Source organism: Erpetoichthys calabaricus, chromosome 3, assembly GCF_900747795.2.
Source record: "Erpetoichthys calabaricus chromosome 3, fErpCal1.3, whole genome shotgun sequence".
Lineage (NCBI taxonomy): Eukaryota > Metazoa > Chordata > Cladistia > Polypteriformes > Polypteridae > Erpetoichthys > Erpetoichthys calabaricus.
In genome coordinates this window covers 58,111,154-58,131,764 of record NC_041396.2, presented here as the reverse complement: position 1 = coordinate 58,131,764, position 20,611 = coordinate 58,111,154, and the positions used below count along the sequence as shown (strand labels likewise).

Here is a 20,611-nt window from a genome sequence, read left to right as displayed (position 1 = left end):
CAAGAGGCTGGGTGTATGAATGGGTAATGGTTTCATTTAAATAATGTGGAAGTGTTAAGTTCATGATATGGTGGCGGGAGACACAGAATTCAATAGTTCATCTGGGTTGGCTTTCTTTATTGCTATTAGTGAAGTGTCAAAACACTTCATCCACCATCAATGTGCAGCATCCTCCTGAATGATGAGAGGGCACCCATTTTTCACCAGTAAGCTTACCACATATTAGCTATTGGTTGGCAAAGGGGTTAGAGACAGCCAATTAGAGACTGGGGATGATTAGGCTGCGGTGGGTTGGCACCCTGCCCAGGATTGGTTCCTGCCTTGTGCCCTGTGTTGGCTGGGATTGGCTCCAGCAGACCCCCCGTGACCCTGTGTTCAGATTCAGCGGGTTGGAAAATGGATGGATGGGATGATTAGGGAGGCCAGTATGACTAGGACAATGGGATAAGCCCTACTCTTTATGAAGGATGCCCAGGGATCTTTTATAAACACAGAGAATCAAGACCTCGTTTTATATCTCATCTGAAGGACAGCACCATTTCCTCAGCACACTGTCTCTATCACTGCACTGGGGTAGTGGGATACACATTTAGACCACAGGGTATGTGCCCCCTTCTGGCCTCACCAACACCTTTTCCAGCAGCAGCCCAAGCTTTTCCTTGTTTATTTTCCATTCAAATAGTGGCTGGGCCCTACAAACTTAGCTTCAGGTGGATCACCTGTTCCGAAATGCATGCGATATGGTGGCTGGAATCACCTGGTAAAAGACATGACTTTTAGTATGTCTACTCCAATCTTTAAAAAATGTAAAAGGAAATATTTTCCTTGGAGCATTGCTATTTTTTACAGTTAAAATCATGGGCACCTATATTTTGCAGCCTGAGACATGGACTGTTGCCAGGAACGTAATATGCATATGTGAAAACAACTATGCAAAATAGAATGGGCAGGGTACAATACCAAGTTACTAAACTTTGACCAAACAAATATGAACCAAAATCCCTGAGGAATGTTTCTAGCACCTTGTGAATCTATGCCATGAAGAATTATGGCAGTTCTGAAGGTAAAAGGAGGTCCAACCCAGTACTAGCAAGGTGTACCCAGTAAAGAGGCCGATGAGTGTATGTGCTTAGTACTGGATGAAATTGGTGGTATCTGTAAAATCTGAACTTGCTGTAGCACAACACATATCACTAACACAGTCTTAAACACAGACTTAGAAATTTTACCTGTGTTATGCTAGAATCTCTAGGAGGGGCTGATAGAAATTAAATATTAATTTCATTTAATGCAAAAATATTTGTGTCTGCTGAGGTTTATTTTTCCAAGAACTGACATCATGCTACCAACTTACCTGCTACAGTAAAGCTTTTGGAAAGTGCTATAAGTTTTGTTTTGCTGTATTTTTTGGCAACTCTTTTGTTGAGTTGTTTTTCATCTGGCAGTTGAAAAAGAAACATAGACAATGCCCACCATGCACAAAAATAATTCCTCTCCATCTTATCCTTATTCCATCTTGACTTAGAAGAAACCAGACTTTACAAAGTCATATTTACATTATAAACATTATACATATATGGAAAATATTCCCAAAACCAATCTTACATTTCATTTATCAAATGTACAAATTTTAAAATTCACAGCAATGATCAGTTACCAGTGTTCTTCAAATATAAGAAATCTAAAAAACAGTAGGTGTGAAATAGGTTACTGACAACTTTTTGGCAAAGCATACTGCTCATTGATAAGGCTGTTATTCAATGTATTGTCTTCATTAGGAACAGAAATATCAAGGACACCCATGCATTAGTAATACCAATAACACTACATTCATACAGCATTAAAAAAAAAACCCAAAAAAAAACACCTACCATTTTCTATAGATGCTTACTTAATTAATGATTTTGGAGAACTGACACTTTTCCAAACAGCAATGGGTGACAGAAAACGACAGATGTGGATGTTTTTGTAATTTCTTGCAGGACATGAACAAACTGGCATACATCACAACATTTTACAGATGTATATTTGCTGTAAAATATCAAAACTGCAACTAAGTCCTAGACTTCCAATACCTCTAGTTTAACCTGTGAGTCAGGCCTTACTCTCAAGTATCACTGCAACCTAATCAGCTAATTTTTTCTACAAGGGTCAGGATCTCCTAAATGACCAAGAATAAAATATGTATAATCCTTTACCATCCTGGGATACAAACACAACTTTATTCTGTGCCCCTCAGTGCCTATCCATCACATATCTACTATTTCCCTGACCCATAAAGGTCAGTTGTTAAGCTGAGACACCGGTCTGAACATTACGATTCCAGCCCTGAACTTGTCTACATTCAATATATGCATATATTTTAATATATTACCTGCTTATCAGACCAGCAAGATTTCAGGACAGTCTGAGTTCTGAAGAAGATCAGCAATTTGACATCATCATTGCTGAGTTGAAATGCCTGTTCCAATATCTGGAGGACTGTAATACGCGGTCTCACTGGAAATCCTGTGTTTCCACAGAAGGGTCGTAACCAATCTAACATATCATCTGACGAAACTAAATTGCCTCTAAAAAAAAAAAGGTGCAAAATTAGTTATTTGTTGGTGAAAAGAAGCACAAACTTTAATATAGATATGCAATACATTAGCATAAATTGCTCGTTATTTAAAATATGATAAAAAGTATTCATATTCAGTAGTAATTAGAACTAAATATAAAAGACTAAGTACAATTGTTGTACTTTCAAAGAATGTCATTATTTTAAGAGGGACTAATGACAGAGGTCTCATTAAGTTCACATTTCTCTAATGAAGCAGCCCCACCACAATGATAAAATGAGTCCATATATACCATATACCTTAACTCTTTGAGGGCTGAATATTTTTTCAAAAAACAGTTTCTGAAAAGCAATGGTTTCACACAGAAATCAAGATAAAATGTCTGTTACTGCCAGTTTGACAAGAATGTGCAGCAGGCTTGATGCCTGGCTGTCTTCACGTGGCTGAGCCAGTAGCAGCGATCACAGTCGCAGTGCATTGTAATCTAGTTTCTACATCTTATCGTTGCTAAGCAGCACTCCTCCCTGGTGAACATTGCCGTAGGCGTATCAGCTACATGAACCCGTTCAGCACCATGATTAGCAGGGGACCAGTCAACTGAAGTTGGAACCTCACATTCATTTTCGATCACTTGTATCAAAATCGGAGTCTGACAAGTCATAGTCCAGTTCAGAGATAATAGGCAAAACGTTGTCCATGTAGTAGTTTGCTTTATGCAATCACTTTGATCTCTCACCAGATGTCAGTGCCATTTTTGCTGTTATTTACGCCTTGCTACTCACACAAGCATAGGAAATCTTGGTCAAACCAATAAAGCTAACTTTCCTTCTAGCAACGAGAGTCCAACTAAAACATTAACAGTTGTTTTTTTCACAGTGTACAGTTGACTACCATCGTCAACTCCTCCTTTTGACAAAAGTCGACATCAGCCCTGAAAGAGTTAAGCAATCCATGTTGTACTTATGCATTCAGGAAATGTTTCTTCAGACAGAGGCTCCAAAATAAAGGTGCCTATAGGCAAAGTTTAATAAAAGCAGTGACACTTCAGATGAGGGATGGCTATCACATGAGATTCATTTAAGTCAATTTCATCCAATTGGATGAATGCACTTCTATCTACCCATCCTGTCCTTTTTTTTTTTTTTTTCTGCTTTGATGTAAACAATTCTTTCTTCTTGTTTGAACTTCACTTGTAAAAACATTGGTTTACTTTACAATTTTCATATATAAATAAAACTGTAGTATGGTTGCATGGGCTGTTGTAAGGCAATTAAAATAAACTACAAATCAATACATATAAAACAGAATTTCCTTATGCCTGTCTGTATGTTCCCTATACAATCCTAAACCTTTTAATTGATCTGGATCAAGTTTTGCATAGTTACTCTCTAGGACCATATAGACAAGATAAGCTACAATGAAACCTAGGCACCCCATCCGATTGACTTGACATGTGAAAAATGTAGGTACTGTTTCTTTATTAACTGATTTCAACCAAAATAGGTAACTAGGGTTTTTTCGGATCGAAGATTACAAATCTGAAATTATTTTCTTGAAATTCAAGATTGCAAATCCAATATGGCAGGCCAAAATTTTTCCACATGAAAAATGTAGGTACTTTATCAGTGGTCATTACTTTTTTTTTAATTTGACCACTATTTCATTGAAATGGTTCTTTTGTCAACTGTTTTTTTCTTACACACTGCCCCCAAAAATATAAAAAATGTGTTTTAGTTGTCTGTTGTGGTCTCTTCCACATAGCACCTACTTCACATTGCTGTTTACCATGCATCCAATGGTTTGCTTCAGTACTTCTTTTTACTTTCTCTTTTTTTTGACCCGTTTTAGATTGTGTCCAAAAATAACATTTTTTAAATTATGTCTGTCGGTGTGTAAATATGATAACTCAAAAACGCTTTGACCTAGGTTGATGAGATTTTGTATACCCGCTTTATATCAAAAATAAGGAATCATATCAACTTTTTTGCCACTTCCGTACTTTACCTGAATGCATTTCAGATTTTTTCAAGTAAACTATGGCTACAAATAAACATATATGATTCAAATTTTGTGCAGATATTAGAAATGACCAAAAAAAGTAGATATGAAATTTGAGAAAAATTGTGCAACCGGAAGTGGTACTTTAACTGAGTACTTTCACGAATTTTCAAGTAAACTATGGTTATAATTACAGATAGATGATTCAAATTTTGTATAGATATTTATAATGATAAAAAGCAAACAGATACGAAATTTGAGAAAAATTACTTAACCAAGAGTAGTACTTTACTTAAACAACACTCTGAATTTTTTGTATCATGGAAATATAAATGTGTACATGATATTAATAACTGTATTCCAACAAAAATGCATATTCTTTCAATAACTATTATTAATTTTATTTTAATTTAGACATCATCAGTTTAACAATAACGTGTAGACACTGAACATAATAATAATAATAATAATAATAATTCATTACATTTATATAGCACTTTCTCAGTACTCAAAGCACTATCCACACAGGGAGGAACCGGGAAGCAAACCCACAATCTTCCACAGTCTCCTTACTGCAAAGCAGCAGCACTACCACTGCCATGTAAATATAAAGATGTAATGTGAACAATAAGCTGCTACATCCCCATCATGTTCCTGGTAAAACATTTAATTTTATGATTCTTTTTTTTAATTTCCACCATCATTATCATAATTAAATGTAGCTAAATGAAGTTTTACCAACAGCAATTTACTGCAACAAATATTACATAATACTAAAACACTATAGTATAATAAAATATAATATATAGTACTATATATAATATTATACACCACTTCCAAGACTTTACAAAACTAAGCTAGAACCAGAAGGGGACATTCATTTTGAACCCGCGACTAGTAGAAACATCTAAAATTAATGATGGAATGTAACTAAATATGTTATTCATAAAAATAGGAAAATGAAATTGCCATATTGAAACTCTTCCTTAATTTTTTTGCTAAACTGCCTCATAGAGACCTTTATTTCAGTGTAGTAATTTATATCAATAAATATAATTGAACAGCAATGATATCCTCAAGTTCTGGATAATAAAATAATCTTGGCCAGAACAGTACTCATAATGATTTTAAGTCTGCTCTTCCCTTACTTTGCAGTACTAGGGTGTTGTACCGTGTTAGCCATTATGAACGTAGAGAAAAGCCAAGCAAAATGACACCTTTTATTGGCTAACTAGAAAGATTACAATATGCAAGCTTTCGAGGCAACTCAGGCCCCTGAAGAAGGGGCCTGAGTTGCCTCGAAAGCTTGCATATTGTAATCTTTCTAGTTAGCCAATAAAAGGTGTCATTTTGCTTGGCTTTTCCCTTACTTTGCATAATGCAGCTAGCATTATGTGAATGGTGGTGTGTGTGTGTGTGTGTGTTGGGGGGGTTGCCTGGCGGTAAAGTATGAAGCAATCTTTATTTGTAAGTTATGGAGAAAAAAGTCCTGGTTTAGGTAGACTTTATTATCCCAGAAGGAAATTTGTTTGCAGCAGGAAAGTACAAAAACAGAACACACTGTTACAGAGATCCAATAGATAAACAAAGGCACAACATTTGACAATCAATGTTATTGCATACACACACACTTAAGATCAATACAAAGAATAATAATTACTTTCAACAGTACACAAAATAATACAGAATTTAACATTTACCAGCATCCCTACTAGTAACAGAATTTAAAATGCTTATAAATTCTAAGAAAAAGACTTAAACTTGTTGCTCTTTACCTTTGGAAACCTAAATCTGCAGCCTGATGACAACAGGTGGAATTTAGAGCAAAAAGGATGGCTCAGCTGGCTTTCTTTCTAGGTCTGCTGTGAACCAATAAGAGGATTTATATCCTTATTGCTGAGGTTGCCAAACCAACAGAGAAAAGAAAATGTAACAATGGATTCAACAAAGGATTTATAAAAAAGTGTCATTATTGTTTTGCCCACTTTAATACAGTTGAGTTTCCTAAGAAAAAAAAGTCGTGACTGCTCCTTTTTACAGATTTGTGCTGTGTTGAGATCAAAGTTTAGTTAGTAATCAATGATTGTTCCCAAATATTTAGTTTGCCTGCTGTCAAGAGAAGGAAATAGGCTGCAAATACCAACTTGAATGTCTTAATCTCATTTACCCATTTTTGTACTTAGGCCAAATGTGCACATAATTATTTAAAAGTAACAGAAACCTGGATCAGTAGTCTAGGCATGAAACTGGTGTAGTGGAGTCCTCAAGTATCTGAACAGTTTTTACTTAAACAGCATTCTTACTCCTTGAAAATCTCTATATATAGTCTACACAAATTTATTCATTATCAGGTCTCTTTAATACATCCTAATTCCCCAATTCTTTCTAACAGATCTCATGTTCGCGGATGACATCGCCAAATTGGCTGATAAGGATGCAGAGGCCACAGATATCCTCTATAACACTGCTCACATCACTTAGTCGTACAGGCTCAAAATCAACATGGACAAGACAAAAGCACTGACAACTGATGGATCACCTGCCACTGTTCAACTCGACGGCGTCCAGATCGAGTAGGTCCAAGAGTTCAAATACTTGGGGTTGTTGGTGCAGGAAAGGAAATTGCGTCAATGGCAGAAATCCACAGCCAAACTGGCCAAGCAGCTGCTGCATTTACTTCCCTGAAGTGGTGTCTGTGGAAGCGAACCAGCATCTTGACCAAAGACCAAAGTTCGCCTATTCCAGATTCTGATTCTGTTAATCATCCTGTATAGATCAGAGACCTGGATCCTATTCAAATCAGATTTACAGAAGCTCGAGGTCTTCCAAATAAGTTGTCTACAACAGATTTACTATGTGTCTCTATGCGATCACATATACGAAATGAAGATATTTGACATTGGTGCGAGAAATAGCGACCATCTACGTTGGTTTGGCCATATATGCTGAATGAACCACAATCGACTAGTGTACAAACTCATCTGGTGAAATTGACCCGCCCAGTGGAAAGTCCAATGATTAGCGCCAAAGAATACCTGGATCAAGCAGGTTGACGAAGACATGAAAAACTGTAGACTTAACATTGAAGAGGCCAATAACATGGCCATGGACCGCCGGGCATAGAAAGGTGTTATGAACGAAATCTGACAACCATTGGCATCCACAGCAGCGTATGGGCTGAGGATCCAATCTAATCCAATCCAAACGCCAGGCAGGGATCAAAAGAAGAAGAAGAATACATCCTAACGGGCCATGTGCACCTCAGCCTTGTAGATATGTCAGTTGTAACTGGCTTGACGAGTACCTTAATGCACAATACTTGTCCTTTCTGTAGGTTCCATATACTGTTCCTAAATACTGTTTTGCATCTGATATTTTTCTTTTGATATTTATATTTAGGAGTCATTTCTGGGTCCTGCTAACCTGCATTTGCAGGGATTGCTGCAAAGACGCATGTGCAATGTTTTTTTTATCTTCCACCAGTAGCACTGTAAAAGCAGTGTGCCCCAGCAGTAAATAGACTGTCTATAACAGAGTACAGCGTTGGAATTGTTTTATTAAAGCTAATGTCTCCACTGCTTTATGATTCACAGTTTAAGACTGATGTATTATGAGAAGAGAAGCTGAGAGACTGGTATACTAAACTGACTGCAGAATTAAAGCATAACAGGACTGTTCATTTCAGCAATACCAATACTCAGTACTCCACAATCCAAAACTACTATATTCACATTGTGACTAGAACACTTCCAGACTCATTTGATTGTGTTTTTTTTTTGTGACCCACTTCATATTGCGCTACCTTTTTTGTTTGCTGCTAGAGTACTAGTTGTTTCTTTTTTTAAAAAAAAATATATAACATACATTTACTTTATTCAGAGTGGAAGCAAACTGTGATTACAAGAAGCTTATTGGGGGAATTTCCACATTTCTACGCTTTGTTATTTATCTCTTTGTGAACTGCTGCTATTCACACTGAAGCATAGCCTGGCTTGTGTTTGTGTGTACACCATTTGTTTATTACCTAAGCTATTTAGTAGAAAATTAATCAATTACAGATTTGTAGAAGTCTACATGCACTGTTCCTGCATTTCATGTAATACTAAAGAGACATAATATTCAAAATACTCTCACAGTAAGTATTTTTGCCATTTTTAATGTGATAACATTCATCTTTGCAGGCTTGCCATTATGGGGCTTTTTAATCGCCTCAATGAGGTTTTCCACAGAGATGGTTAAGGCCCCAGCCAAAGTGTTTGCCACTGCCTCTTCCAAGGGTGGGTGTATTCAATTTGTTCAGGTATTCCTCAAAGTGTTCCTTCCATATCTCTATGAAATCCTCAATTGAGGTCAACATTTCCCCAATTCTTAACCTACCTTTTCTGTGTCGTCAAAACTCATTCTTCATTACCTTACTAAACTCCACCCACAAACATCTCTTTGTTTTGTCTACTGCCACAGTCACCAACATCCTTGTGGCCATACCTCCTTAATGTTACCTCCACTACTACCGTCTGGAGCAGGGTCCATTCAGACCGTGAACTCTTCTGAGATGCATGAAAACCTCATCCAGAGGTGAGGGATGGTGTCAATTTAAACAATGGTATTAGCTAGGCTCTCCCATCAAACCATTACTTGCCATGAGGGTCTTAAGGTGCTCCAGCTGTCAGCTCAAGACCATGTTATCAGTTGATAGCTCAGACATATTTTTTTTTTTCTTAACAACTACAGTGTTGACCCCTAAACTTACGTCCAAAGTAATCTGATACCAGGTACACTTTTGAGTAACATTGTGCATAAACACAGTGTTCTGGTGTTCTTTATGGACATATTCTTGACTAACACAGAAATCTAGATCAAATCAGGCATGCCAGTCCTCCCAGTCATGCTCCTCCAGGTAACTGGCACCCTCCATGTGATTTTATAAAAATTATGGTTATATCTAATTTAAAACTTTCAGTATTCTAAACCAAAGAAAGCACATACAGTATGATTATTTAAGAATTGACAAGGCTGAACACAAGCCAATCAGTAACCATAGTCCAAAGCCAATGCAAGAACTGGAGTCTTGAAAACATACAAATAAATTTGACATAACTAAATATATCTTAGTTTCCATATACTACATCATACAATTATTAAGGATACTTCTGTTTTATTGAACTGTTGTTAATTCTTTTTAAATTTATACATGTGCTATATGGGGCCATGTTGCAAGGTTTAAAATAACAATGCAAATAGTTTTATTGTTTTTTATATCGCATCCTGTAATGTTGTAATATGAATATTAAAGATAATAAATTATTCATGTTTTTTTCATGCTGCATCACCACTGTTGAAAATTGCTTACAGCAAGTTCTACACACTGCTTTGCACAACAGGCACCGTCTCAAAAGCGCATTACTAAGCAAATACTATTATAATAAAGTTACACACTAGATTACAAGGTAGGCAGTAATAGAAGTATAATTACTAAATTAATGCAAAACAAGATAAATCAAGGGAAAATATTGATGGAGACTGGTGCAAAAAGAAAACACCTTACAGCTACAGGGGAATGAATCTTAAATATGTTTCAGTGGATTTTTGTATTGCTAATTAAACTTTCCTGCGGTGGGCTGGCGCCCTGCCTGGGATTTGTTCCTGCCTTGCGCCCTGTGTTGGTTTGGATTGGCTCCAGCAGACCCCCGTGACCCTGTGTTTGGATACAGCGGGTTGGAAAATGACTGACTGACTAATTAAACTTCCAAAATTACTGCGGCTGGTAAACAAAGACCAAAACAAAAATTCAATCAATCAATACCCCTTCTAATTCACATCATGAGATGAACTAAAATGATCATCCAGAATTTCTCCTGTTCTCCTGGTTATATGAGGGTAAATAAAAAAATTAAAGAAAATGTAATAATTATGCAGTAACCAAAATGGATAGAAACTAGCGCAATACAACAATGTTTGCAATGGCTTATGGGTAGTTGGAACATATACAGTACAGCACTCTGCTGTTAGTCTAGTTGAAGCCAAAGTCAAAGGAACACTGACATTCCTCTGCAAGACTGCACCATTGTTGAACAACTCACCATAGTGAGATTTCTTTGGGTAGAGGGAGTGAAACCTGCTGCCATTCACTGAAGGATGTTGGTTAGTGTGGCTCAGTGAGCTATTTGGGTACAAATCTTGCGTAAACTTTACGGTACCCCAAGTCTTCATGCACTAAAGCATGTGCACATTCATAGCTGATATCAAAATGTACATCAACTAGACAGCGTAATGTGGTCTGAAGGAATTCAGCATTGTTGATGTGTGCACAATGTTGACGGTTGACTACAACGAGCTTTGTGAGTTATACTTGTTCTTCCTGCTTTAAACCTTTTCTTTGAGTCATGCCGTTTTCTATTCCGTACGGAGATGGCATAAAGTCTTATAATGTGGTTGAAATTAAGAGTTCAAGCTTTTCATGCGTTACCATAATTTAGGCATCCCAAAAATCTTTTTTTAAAAACATTTTTCAACATTTTCAACTGGATCAGGACTTCTTACATTTTACATAACTACATTTACAAGTAAAATAACAATGTGTAGTGAGACAGTTTTTTCAAAAAACATATTGCCATCATATTTTAGGAATATACTATAATTTAACCTCCTTAGAATTATATTTACCTCAGGAAAAAGGAGCCAAAGAGCTGAATTTTTTTAAAAGATAAAATGTTATTACATGTAAAATAAACATGTAAATACTAAAATACCAACATACAGTAGAAAAGACATGTCTAGTATCCACTGCTGTAGTGATGCAAATTCAGTACATGTCAATTGTCTAATGTTTTGAGACAAGTCGCCATCGCACAGCCTGATGCTGCAATCAAAACAGAAGAAGCATGTTTCTTTGTGCAATTTTCTTATATTTTTTTCTGTTGCTTCACAAAGTACTTGACTTGATTGATTAACGTTCCCCTTGTGTTATTGCAGACTACCACAGCACAAAGTTTACTGGCTTCCACATTTCCTCTGACGCAAACATTGACAGTTGCCACAGTTTGCCTTTTTGTTCAAACAGCTACTATTGCACCCTGCTGAAGCGTCACATGACTGAATTTATCATGATTCAAGGAATGGTTCAGCTTCAATTTGTACTAAAAGTACCTTTATGGCTTTAGTTTGCTCTTGTGTTTTTAGTTGGAGGCTCCATCCTACTCATGAATATTGATGAGTTACCTTAGAGTGGCAAAATGTATGGAAATATTAAGTTTTGCAGCATATTATTTTAACCATCGAGAAGGCAGCAGAATACTGTCCCAAGCATTATTCAGGAGTAAAAATGTAAAAAAGATTATTACACATTGTAAGCTGGAGCGCTGATCGCACCCTCAGAGGACACAGACGTCCCTGGGAAAACCCCTGAAACAGCTGACAGTCTACCTTCATATTGCTCCTTACCCTTCTTACTTGCGCTATAACGTGCGATAAACCTCTCACGCGGTACTCCACTTACTTAAAAGTATTGTGCAGCGCCTCTCAGCTTTGGAATTGGTTGTTTTGTTTCTCTCTCTCTCTCTCAGACATTCTCTGCTCCTGGCAGAACTGTCATCTCTGACTTGTCACGTTTAAACTTTTAAAAAGAGACAAATGTTTGTTTGTAGTGCTTTGAATAAAGTTCCTTTTTTTTCTACAACCTCCTGTGTCTCTGTGCAAATCTGTGACCCAAGCGTGACAACATCAATATGTATAACTTGTGGTTAAATGTACTTGCAGAGAATTCTGAGGTAGATAGAGTCACACTCGGGGCTAAAGCCACGAGGACTAAAGCAAACAGATTCAGTTAATATAAAAGATTACATTTTACCTTAATACATAACAATGCCATAGGCAATAACCAGTAGATTGTAGAATGACTATTGTAAATGGTTTAAAAGGCAGGTAGTCAGCAAAAAATGAAATTTAAGGGTTACCTTAATGGAGGATCAACCAGATGACTAAAACAAAGTGAACTAATGGATTTTGTGTAAATAGTTAATAAAAGTTAATGGTCAATATACCTAATAGAAAAAGGTAAGACTAATTATGAACTGGCTAGCAATGGTCTGTTAATATTTAATAAGAGATAACAGGCAATGGCTTAATGCAATATGATGTTATTTGAACAAGTAAGGGTATAAAAGAGAATACAGCTCAGCCACTCATTGAAACCTTTCATATGTATGGTTGGAAGATATACCGGCTGACCATGCCTCCGACTCCTCTGAAAGTGGAAATGCAATCATTGAGGACTCCACTATGACATGTAGGACAACTGTGCCGTCCTACAGGCTCTCTCTCCCCTAGACAACACCATTATTATAAATACTGTACATTGCTTATTAAAACTGAAAAAGACACTTTATAGTGATCTGGATAAAAAATAAAAATTTATATAAAGTATTGACAGCTGAAAATACTCCACCCAATTTTTATTTATGGGTGTTTAGAAGGAATGTGAAACCAATACGCTAAGTTATAAGTTTTTGGTCCTCCTATAAAATCCATTACTCAAGACCTAGCAAGTCATTATTTTGTCTCTTTTTATTTCTTTCACTATTCTCTTCACAGTTTTCACATATGATATGCTGGAGAACAATAATAGAAGAAAAGAATTCTGATTTATACAGTACAATCATGTTAAATTCATCTTAAATGTACATTCTGTCAATAAATCCTAGATTTGTGTCTATAATATATGTAAAAATGTAATATAGTATTCATCTTGTATCTCAGGAGTTAGGGATTATGTAAATTTCTTACCCATTTACAACATTTGCATGTACTGATTTAACAATTCCTTCAAGAACTGCCAACGGATCTTTCTTAGATGTCAGAATGACATTCTCATCACCACTGTCGAGACAAAAAGGCACAAGAAATGTAATTTAAGATTAACTGGTAATCAGGGCATGTCCATAAAAAGCAAGTTTATGTAACAGACCACAGCAAAATTTTTTTCTTCTAACATATTATAAATTAGTTATTAATTATTAAAACTGTGATTAAAATATGCAATTGCAGTAATAGCACCTGAGCATGAAACATTGTACATTTAGAAAATATTAGGTACAAAGCTATTTGAATGTAACATTTTACAAGCTTATTTTCTTTAGACAGCTTTAACTTTTTGAAAGAGTGCTGATAGGCAATACTGATAATTCTTTAAAAAATACAATATTTTCTTCATGCATCACTCATTAATATTTAATCAAATATCTTGAGACTATAGGTAATCGTTTAAACTGGATATTGTAAAAGAAATAACTGCAAAGTAGTTTGCAAAAGTAGTTTGATTATTTTAATGAATAAGATAAGCTTTGGAGACAATAGGGAGAATGTATAGCTCAAAGCAACAGAATAAATCAATACAAACCATTTGAATTTGCCTTTGTAGACTATTAACCTGTCTCTCAGGTGAGGTGAATAACTTTTTCACATCTCAAGCACCACACCAAAACACTCCCTTCACCTTATCTTACTATTCCAGCTTGCCCTTGTCTCACTAGTTAGCCTTTACTTCAACTGTAGCTCCAAATTTAGAATTCAATTGTTCTGGGTCCAGCTAACTTTACCCCTCTCTCTGGATTATATCTAAGGTGACTACAGTGACAGTCAGTTAGAGCTCCTTCAGCAAGTCTAACAGTTTCATTGCTTTAAGACAGCTCTCCTGCTGCATGATCTGTTAAAATGCCAACACAGCCAACTCCAGGCCACGTATATGTTGATACTTAGCTTGCTGGAGATCTGTGTGCTACCATGGCATCTTTATTTTTGTGGTGCCTTTGGTTGGATAACTTATGAGGCACCCACTGCCTCTGCCTTTGTAAAAGGCATGTAGAGATATGATTCCAATGCCAGACTGATTTTTAATTGTTCTATTTTGACAGAGTCAAGCCATTTTTACCTAGACGTGAGACATTTTGGTATCTCTGCACCACTGTCAAAACTCAATTCTACAGACAAATGAAACAGCATAGAAGGTAAAACATGGGCAATGAAAAGTGTTAATAGTCTTAAGAAATGTTTTCAAATGATTTTAGCATACAGTCTGATGATGATCATAAGTTGCTTGAAAATATTATGCACATATTAAACTAAAAGTTAGTTAACAATACAAAAATAAACTATTCTTATTGTTATAAGGCACATTTTATATAAGACAATCAAAAACATTACGCTAACACACAGAACACAAGCTAAGTCAGTTCCTAGCCTAAAATACTATACAGGTCAATACAGGTTGGGAAGCATGAACTGGTATAGCGCGTTGCCACACCCAACCCCCCAGGCCAACACAAGGTCCAATCCCACTCTCTGGAAATGACTATGTATTTGCCGCAGCCTCTAAAGACTTGAACCTTCATCCTTTTGAATCGATATCAGGTTCGCCACACACCCCTTTCCAGTGATCTCATGATCCCTCATGCTCTCCCAATTTGTCTACTGACTTCATTGTAAGAGTCACCAGAGACATGAATGTCACTGCTGAGGTAAGTAAACCCCTTGACAAGGTCAACACTCTCTCCGCAGACAGACACACTGCTGATGGCTGTGCCTAAGAGGTCATTAAAGGCCTGGATCTTGGATTTTATCCAGGACACTCACAAGGCCAGACACTCAGACTCCTCGCTCAGTCTCTCGAAAGCCCCAATCAGAGCCTCCATTGACTCCGTAAAAGTTCACAGCACTGTCGAGCAAGATCAGTGAATTTTTCTTTATCAACAGATGCCCCACAACCACTGGAACCCACGACCTTGCCCAACACCCAGTCCATTTAAGCATTCAACAGAGTAGGAACAAGAACACATCCTTGACAAACCCCAGAATCAACTGGGAAAAACTTAAGAGGTTCTGCCTCCACTCTGCACAACACTCACAGTACAGTGTACTGTACGCTGTACAAAATACTATACAAAGTGATGTAATTGTATGAAGCTGTAAGCATCTGATGCACCTTAGATGAAACTGAAAAAGAAATAGTTTTCATTACCATGGTACTGCAGCACCTCTGTCTAAAACAAGAAACACATACAGACAAAAACATCATAAGGATATTTTACAATACAAGAGGAAATCAATTTCTACAAATTGTTTATAATAATATGTCATAAAGCAGCACAAGCAGCACCTGAAGACAGCTGCAGTAAAGGCCTGGCAAAGCATCAGTAGGGTGGAAACCTAGCACTTGGATGAGGCCATAGGTTTCATACATTAGGCAGTCAGTGACTGCAAAGGATCTGAAACCAAGTATTGAAAATGATAATCACATTCACGATTATTAGTTTGTCCAAATACTTTGAACCCTGAAATGTATAAAAATGGCTGTCTCTTCTAAATGGCTTATACAGTGTTTTTTGTTAAATGCCTTAAATTAAAACTGCAAGTCTACACTTCAATCACATCTTGATTGTTTCATTTCAAATCCATTGTGGTGGTCCAAAAATATGAAAATTGTATCACTGTCCAAATACTTAATGTACCTAACTGTAATAATAACAATAATATATACTCATGGGCGGCGGCACAGTGGCACTGTTGGTAGCACTGCTGCCTCGCAGTTAGGAGACCCGGGTTCGCTTCCCGGGTCCTCCCTGCATGGAGTTTGCATGTTCTCCCCGTGTCTGCATGGGTTTCCTCCCACAATCCAAAGACATGCAGGTTAGGTGCATTGGCGATTCTAAATGGTCCCTAGTGTGTGCTTGGTGTGTGTGTGCCCTGTGGTGGGCTGGCACCTGCCCGGAGTTTGTTTCCTGCCTTGCACCCTGTGTTGGCTGGGATTGGCCCCAGCAGACCCCCGTGACCCTGTAGTTAGGATATAGCGGGTTGGATAATCGATGGATGGATATATACTCACTGCGGTGGGTTGGCACCCTGCCCGCGATTGGTTCCTGCCTTGTGCCCTGTGTTGGCTGGGATTGGCTCCAGCAGACCTCTGTGACCCTGAGTTTGGATTCAGCGGGTTGGAAAATGGATGGTTGGATGTATACTCAAATTTACATTCCGGGGGAAATTGGGGTTTTTACAGAAGCTCTTTAAATAAATACATTTCATATTATTCCTACTAATTACCAATTTCAATTCAAAGGCATACTCTTTTCTACAAAATTATGCTTTCAATGACCATGAACAAAAGTCAAGTCACTAGCAAAAGCAGGAATGACCTAATCCATATAACTGTATGTATAAAACAAGTTAAAAATGTAGTTTGTTAATTTAACCATACTGGTTTAACATTTTTATTTATACATTTTAATACAAACATATAATACTAAAAAAGGGAACAAATGTCGAGGGAAAAAGAAGGTTAATATAATTGGTTTGATATAATCGAGATTCTTCAAGAAAACAACACTCTCACACAATGTAAAATTCTTATCTTCAACTACTGCTGTGCTTCCACAAATGCAGGTTAACTAAGAGCTCCAAGGTAAAAGCTGTATCATTGTAGTGTAATTAAACTGATAATGAATCTTCAGCCTTCATTTCTCTCTTATAGTCAAAAGACATGCTTTTAATTAAACAATGTCCCTAAGAGCCATAAACGATATCAGAGAATACTTGAGTACAAAAGAAAATGTAAGAAAACTACATCATCCATCTTAATTATATACAATGCTGTGATGATGTTTAACAGATGTTCTATTCAGATTTGCGTGAACTGAAAAGTGACTGATTTAGTTCAACATCATTTAAATAACCTCAAACATTTATAGTAGATAACCTAAATGCCAAAAGCTTTATATTGCTGCAGAAGAAGTGACTGTAACAATCGACACTGAATTGAAATGTCACTGAAAGTAAAAGTAGCACCTTTCGTTTGTTAAGACACTTATTATTACTTATTATTTCAGCAAAAAGTATAATTTAAAATTAAGTACCCAGAACACTTTTTCATTAATCAAAGCATAGTGGAAGCAGTATAAAAAGCACTCCAAGGAACATTTCAATATTTCTCCCTTACTTATTCAATTGAGGACTTCTACATACCTCATTAGCCAATTTATTATGTCCACCTGCGTGTTATCATAAGAAGACTGCTCTTCTAAAAAGCCAATAATGTGCCTGCAACTCTGTATATAGTATGTACACATGGTGAAGAGGTTTAGCTGCTCTTAAATCAAATGTTACATTATGCATGATGACAAATCAAAGCAACTTCAGCAATGGTATGATTGCTATCACCAGATTTCATAGCATCTCAGAAACAGCTGTCGTCTTGCCATTTATTTTTTATTATAAATGGAAATAACTTCAAAAATCTGTATTAAAAAAGAGGTTTCATAATTTAACAATCACGCACACCTTTCTATAAATGAAAAGTACTAAAAAAGCAAAAAGAAAGACAAATCAGAAGTACACATACCATCAACTACATAAGATGCTGAAACAGTTAAGATTTGTTCATTTTAACTGCCCACCCCCAATTGATTTCAATATACTCCAGTCTCTAGATCGTGTAGGAAATGATGTGAAAAATAAAAAAAATTCAGGATTTTACAGGCTAAAACACCATGTTAACAAGAACATTTAGAGGGGAACACGCCAAGTCATTCAAGCTAACAGAAAGTCAGGCCAAAATATTTAAATAATAGACCTTTGAAAACTAGTGTGCAGTTGGACATCTTTGAATATCCAGTGCACTGGACCTAGGGAACCAGTTGGGGTTTTGACTCATGTCAGTTAAAAAGACAAACACATGACTACATTATTACCAATATTGTACAACTGAAAATTGGAAACATGATGCTAAGTCAAACAAATGTTAATTTTTGCTGTGGCATGGTAGGCAATAACTGTGCATATTCATTTAAAAACATTACAACAAAAAGTATAAAAACATATTTTATATCCAATTAAAAATCATGTGTACTTCCCCCTATACTTTATTCTTTGTACACCAAATGACTGTAGGTCCACTAATCCTTCAGTTAAAATCTTTAAGTTTGCTAATAACACCACCATTACTGTTCTAATTACTAATGACAATGAAATATATTATAGAAAAGAGGCCTCATCTTATATCTTGGTGTACTTCCAACAACCTAGTGCTGAATAACTCCAAGACAGTGGAAATGGCCATTGACTTTCACGAACAGCAGTTACAATCTCTCCCACTAGAAATTAATGATTCTGTAGTCAATATGGTGGAATCCTTCAGATTTTTGGGCACAACTATCACAAACACTCTCAGCTTGGATCTTAACACCACCTACATCACTAAAAAGGCACAGCAGCGATTGTACCTTTTACGGCAACTAAAGAAATTAAATATTTCCCAGCCAATCCTAGTTCAATTTTTCAAAGCCATAATTGAAAGTGTAATCACATTATCCATTACTGTCTGGTTTGGTTCAGAAATGGCACACTCCAAAGATAAATTATAGTGTGTTGTGAGGTCTGCTGAGAAAATAATTGGCTGTACCCTTCCACCTGTTGCTGACCTGTATACATCTTGTTTCACTAGCCATGCCAAAAAGATCACCACAGACTCATCTCACCCTGCTCATCACTTATTCCATAAACTCAACTCTGGTAAACACTTCAGGACACTTAAAACTAAAACTAACAGATACCTTAATAGTTTCTTTCTTAGAGCCATATCCCTCTCAAACCAGTAATCTAGCCAGACTTCTTTGTATATTCATGTATTCTATCAGATACTGCATGAATGTGTGTGTGTATGCGTTTGTGCAGCATATGTATATGTATGCGTGCGCATACACACTACACACTTACTTCCACATTGCACATCATGATTTGCACATCTCCTTTATAAATGTACTATTCTGCAAAATAGCATGAAGTTATTATTTTTAACTTATTCTATTTATGTTATCTGTATGTCATGTTTATTACTGGTGAATAAAAGAGATTCTGATAAAATACAAATATCAGGACAACAGATATGCAGTCAAATACTTAGTGGAACCCGTAACACTGTAAATGTGGTTAACTGTAAAAAACAGTAACCATTCCATCCCTATTTTGTAGATTAGTCATGAACAATTAGCCAAATTCCAATCCATCATTATAACTTAGTATTTTTTCTCTGCATTCGTCCCCCAAAGACGGTGACTTGTCCTCTTACTTCTAATTGTTAGTATGAAATATACATTAATAAATGAACTACTATTTTAAAACAGATTGCACCTCAACTGCTAAAATGCAACTGCTTTTTTAGTTCATTTTGTTATTTTCTGTGTCTTCTTAAAATGTTGCCTTTTTATGTTAAACATAATAGTGCTCAATAAAAAAAAGTAGTGTGTTAGTAACTAATGCGTTCCAACTGGTATTTTCCAGAATTGCAAATGAAATCAATGTTCTGCTAAAGTTAACAGTATCCATTAATTAAATTTACTAATTCATCTTCCTGTGTTGCCTTAGTTTGTTTATATCATGTTTATCTAATTATTTTAAGTCAGATATTACTTTCGCATTCAATATCTACAGTGGCTTCCAAAAATTTTCATATGTTGCTAGGTTACAAATTCCATTTACATATCTTGTTTAAATTTGTACATTATTTCAAAGTCAAATACTCGAGAAGAAAAGGTTAAAGTACTACATACATTTTTTGGCACTTTTGTATTATGTTTTAATAAATCTAGTCTTGCATTCAAAACTTTCTTGAATGGTACTGACAAAATATAGAACACCTAATGATAAATACAATTAGACATAATGATCTTAATACCTAAATCTGTGAGGAATTTGATGACCTACCTCAGCACTGCAATGATTCTGTTAACTGCATCTTTTACTACACATTTTGGCGAGATATCCAGAGATCCAGCTGCTGCTCTGAGCAAATTCTGTATATCACCAAGGGGTTGTCCATCCAAAGCCATAGTTACAGTCAGCTCATGAACTTTTTCCTTTTCTGATCTTGACATATCATACTGAGAGCTATATGTTTTCAAAAGTTCCTGTCAGTCAAAAAAATAACACTTTGCTGAAAAAAAGCTTTTTATTTCTAAGTCAAAAGCATGAAAGTAAAGTTGTATCCACAGCTGTTAACACATTCTCCCCAA

At 36.2% G+C, this 20,611-nt stretch overlaps 1 protein-coding gene across 1 annotated transcript in view; it reads right to left on the bottom strand.

The window, feature by feature from the left end:
* nbas (NBAS subunit of NRZ tethering complex) overlaps positions 1–20,611 on the bottom strand; it is a 463,213-nt gene that overhangs the window by 138,555 nt on the left and 304,047 nt on the right. The window contains exons 46-48 of the mRNA XM_028796843.2: positions 20,304–20,506; positions 13,341–13,433; positions 2,375–2,570 (exon numbers count right to left, since the gene is read on the bottom strand). Coding sequence (XP_028652676.1) covers positions 2,375–2,570; positions 13,341–13,433; positions 20,304–20,506 — 492 coding nt within the window. The remainder of the gene's footprint in view (positions 1–2,374; positions 2,571–13,340; positions 13,434–20,303; positions 20,507–20,611) is intronic.